The sequence below is a fragment of the Cebus imitator genome, unplaced genomic scaffold (assembly GCF_001604975.1).
Source record: "Cebus imitator isolate Cc_AM_T3 unplaced genomic scaffold, Cebus_imitator-1.0 Scaffold524, whole genome shotgun sequence".
Classification (NCBI taxonomy): Eukaryota; Metazoa; Chordata; class Mammalia; order Primates; family Cebidae; genus Cebus; species Cebus imitator.
Window position 1 is genome coordinate 36,513 of NW_016107839.1, and position 3,487 is coordinate 39,999.

At 61.7% G+C, this 3,487-nt stretch overlaps 1 protein-coding gene across 1 annotated transcript in view; it reads left to right on the forward strand.

Moving 5' to 3' along the window:
• AP3D1 (adaptor related protein complex 3 subunit delta 1) overlaps positions 1–3,487 on the forward strand; it is a 47,782-nt gene that overhangs the window by 34,935 nt on the left and 9,360 nt on the right. Inside the window, exons 18-23 of the mRNA XM_017514382.2 lie at positions 238–313; positions 426–625; positions 1,039–1,112; positions 1,686–1,866; positions 2,837–2,914; positions 3,287–3,394. Coding sequence (XP_017369871.1) covers positions 238–313; positions 426–625; positions 1,039–1,112; positions 1,686–1,866; positions 2,837–2,914; positions 3,287–3,394 — 717 coding nt within the window. The remainder of the gene's footprint in view (positions 1–237; positions 314–425; positions 626–1,038; positions 1,113–1,685; positions 1,867–2,836; positions 2,915–3,286; positions 3,395–3,487) is intronic.

The window sequence follows — 3,487 nt, forward strand, 5'->3', positions numbered from 1 at the left end:
AACTTTATCTTAAAAAAAAAAAAAAAAAAAAGGATAAGGGTTTGCTTCTCCCTGTGTAGTACGCTTGCAGGGTCACTCGAGTGACAAGCTTTCCAGCCCTCACTGTCTTTAAGAGTTGGGTCCTCGGGATGCGTTTGCTCACGCGCTCCTTGAGGCCTGGGGCTCCGGCAGGACTCCTGGCTCCTGAGGATGTCGGGCCGAGAGACCCATGGTCATGCCTGGGTGTTGCTTTTGCAGCGGTACCAAGACACGCCGGGTGTGGAGCACATTCCTGTGGTGCAGATTGACCTCTCCGTCCCTTTGAAGGTTCCAGGCAAGTGTCTCCAGTGTTAGAGGGGCACTCTTGTCACATGGGCCGTGGGGTGTTCCTGCCGCCCTCCCGGTGAGCTCCCGGAACCCAGTGTTGAGCGCCTGCCTGCCTGCAGGGCTGCCCATGTCGGACCAGTACGTGAAGCTGGAGGAGGAGCGGCGGCACCAGCAGAAGCTGGAGAAGGACAAGAGGAGGAAGAAGCGGAAGGAGAAGGAGAAGAAGGGCAAGCGCCGCCATGGCTCACTGCCCACGGAGAGCGACGAGGACATCGCCCCTGCCCAGCAGGTGGACATCGTCACTGAGGAGATGCCGGAGGTCAGCTCGCCAGAGGGCCCAGCCCAGGGGCACCCACCTTTCGGCACGCGTGTGTCCCTGGGGCCGTGCACAGTGCCCTCTCCCCGCGGTCTTCCCCACCCCAGAGAGCATAGAGGAGAGGCCTCTCTGTCCTCTAGCGCACGCCCTCACTCACCCGGCCTAGCACTCACTCGCCCTGGGCCGACAGCTGTGGCGGCAGATGCTGGGCTGCTGCTTCCTGGGGCCCGGCTACCCTTGGTGTCTGGATGCTGATTGGAGCCTCTGTGGCAGAGCCACGTCGTTGCCCAACTGCATGTGTGGTCCTCGTGGGCGTGGCCCTGGTTGTCTCAGGCAGTCCCACTGGGTCCGAGGTAGATGGGGTCCACCAGGCCGCAGGGCGGGTGTCACTGATGGAGTTCCCCTCTTCCTGTCAGAACGCTCTGCCCAGTGACGAGGATGACAAAGACCCCAACGATCCCTATAGGGCTTTGGACATTGACCTTGATAAGTGAGTCCATGTGGGTTCAGGGTGAGGGAGGAGGCCACAGCTGGTTGCTTACCTTTCTGCTGTCCTCCCTTCTGAGCAGGGCCTGGCTTTACAGAGTGGGCAGGGTGGGGTGGGGTGTGGGTGAGGTGGGGCTCTGGAGGGTGGGCAGGCTGGGGCGGGGTGTGGGTAGGGCGGGGCTTTGGAGGGTGGACAGGCTGGGGCGGGGTGTGGGTGGGGCGGGGCCCTGGAGGTGGGGGCAGGCTGGCGTGGGGTGCTGGCGGGCCTTCCCCAGGCAACGTCCTCACTGCACTCCTCTTAGCTGGGCTTCCCAAGCAAGACCCGAAGTGTGGGTTCCGAGGTGTCCAGGCCATGACAGGGCAGGGTGCGGCCACCACAGACCCTCCCATGGCAGCCTCAGCAGGCGGTGTTGGGCAGATCCTTGTCAGGCCACAGCCAGGGGCCAGGGGCGGGAGGCCAGGTCCTGCGCTGCGTGGCCTGGGATGTCCTGGGCATGCGCTTGGACACGCTACGTACTCCACGGACTTGGGGCATGGCCAGTGGTGCTGATGTGTGCTGCGGTCGTCCCCTCTCCAGGCCCTTAGCCGACAGCGAGAAGCTGCCTATTCAGAAACACAGAAATGCCGAGACATCAAAATCCCCGGAGAAGGAGGACGTTCCCGTGGCTGAAAAGAAGAGCAAGAAACCCAAGAAGAAAGAGAAGAAGCACAAAGAGAAAGGGAGAGACAAGGAAAAGAAGAAGGAGAAGGAGAAGAAGGTAAGGCCAGCGCCCAGGGCGGCATCCTCTTCCATTCCCCTCCCTCGCCTTGAACTCACAGACCTGCTGGGGACAGTGGCACGCTCCGGGGAAATGGCCCTGAGTCTGAGGCAGCAAGCGCCAGCCTCCTCGCTCTGCGGCCCGGTGGAGTGCGGAAGTGGCATCAGAGGGGAGCTGCCCGTGTGCTTGTTTCGGGGGAGACCCGAGGACATGACGGTCCAGTGGTGAGCCCCGACCTCACCCCTGTTCAGAGCTCAGCGTGGTTGAGACGCCGCCCTCACATGCAGCTTCAGAACCATTTCTGCAGTGTCTGTGTGCAGAGTTTCACATGGAGAAAGAAATGGGTTTTTCTTTTTTTTAAGATGGAGTTTCGCTCTTGTAGCCCAGGCTGGAGTGCAGTGGCACCATCCGGCTCATTGCAGCCTCTGCCTTCCGGGGTCAAGTGGTTCTCCTGCCTCAGCCTCCCCAGTAGCTGGGATTACAGGCATGCACCACCATGCCTGGTTAATTTTGTATTTTCAGTAGAGACAGGCTTTTTCCATGTTGGTCAGGCTGGTCTCGAACTCCTGACCTCAGGTGATCTGCCCACCTCAGCCTCCCAAAGTGCTAGGATTATAGGCGTGAGTCACCACACCCAGCTAAAAATGGATTTTTCAAAGGAGCACATGTTCTCAGGGCCTGTGGCCCTTTCCACACCCACATCAGAGGACCTTGGTGGATCCGAGCCTTCTGACCACTGCAGTGGCGCATACTCATGCACAGATCTGTCCCTGGCTGCCTTGTGGCAGTGACAGCTAGAGCCAGTAGGGCCAGCTGAGGATGTCACCATGCTCCTGGATTCCCAGGCTTTGCAAGGCCCAGCTGGTCCAGGGCCCTGGCGGCCAGCAAGGGCAGGTGGGGCCTGCCATTCCCGGCCCCTGTTCCCAGGACCGTGCACTGCATTTGTGGACATCCTGTCTTGTGGTTTCAGGCTGCGGACCTGGACTTCTGGCTGTCTACCACCCCACCGCCTGCCCCCGCCCCTGCCCCTGCCCCTGTTCCATCCACGGTAAGAGATTGGCAGCTGGCTGGTGCTGGCTTTGGGTGTCTCCAGAGGTCATGCGGGCACTCAGGGCAGAGCCCTGGGTCTCCTGAGGCCCTGTGCCTTCGAGGTCAGCACCGCCCATCTGTGGAACCTGAGCTGAGTGGAGCTGGGGTCACACTCCCGGGTCCTGATGGGCCAAGCAGGGGCCAGGGGAAGGGAAGGTCAGCCAGGCCCTCTGCACTCACAGGCTCACCTTGGCCTCTCAGGTGGGGTGGGGGCACGGGATTGGCCGGGGGTGAGGGTGAGCCGAGGGTGTGGTTTGGGAGGCTGCCTGGGATGCAGTGGAGTGAGTCCCCTCATTGCCCATCGTGAGCCCCGAGCCCCGACTCCCTGCAGGAGGAGGTCGGTGTGAACGCCGTCACTGCCTCGAAAGACGAGTGTGAGGACACCAAGACGGAGGCCCAGGGCGAAGAGGACGATGCTGAGGGGCAAGAGCAGGACAAGGTGAGGCTGTTGCCCCCGGGGGCTGTGGAGGGCTGCACACAGTTTCCGCCTCCCGGATCCCAGGGCAGCCCTGCCCTCACCTTTGCGTTGCTA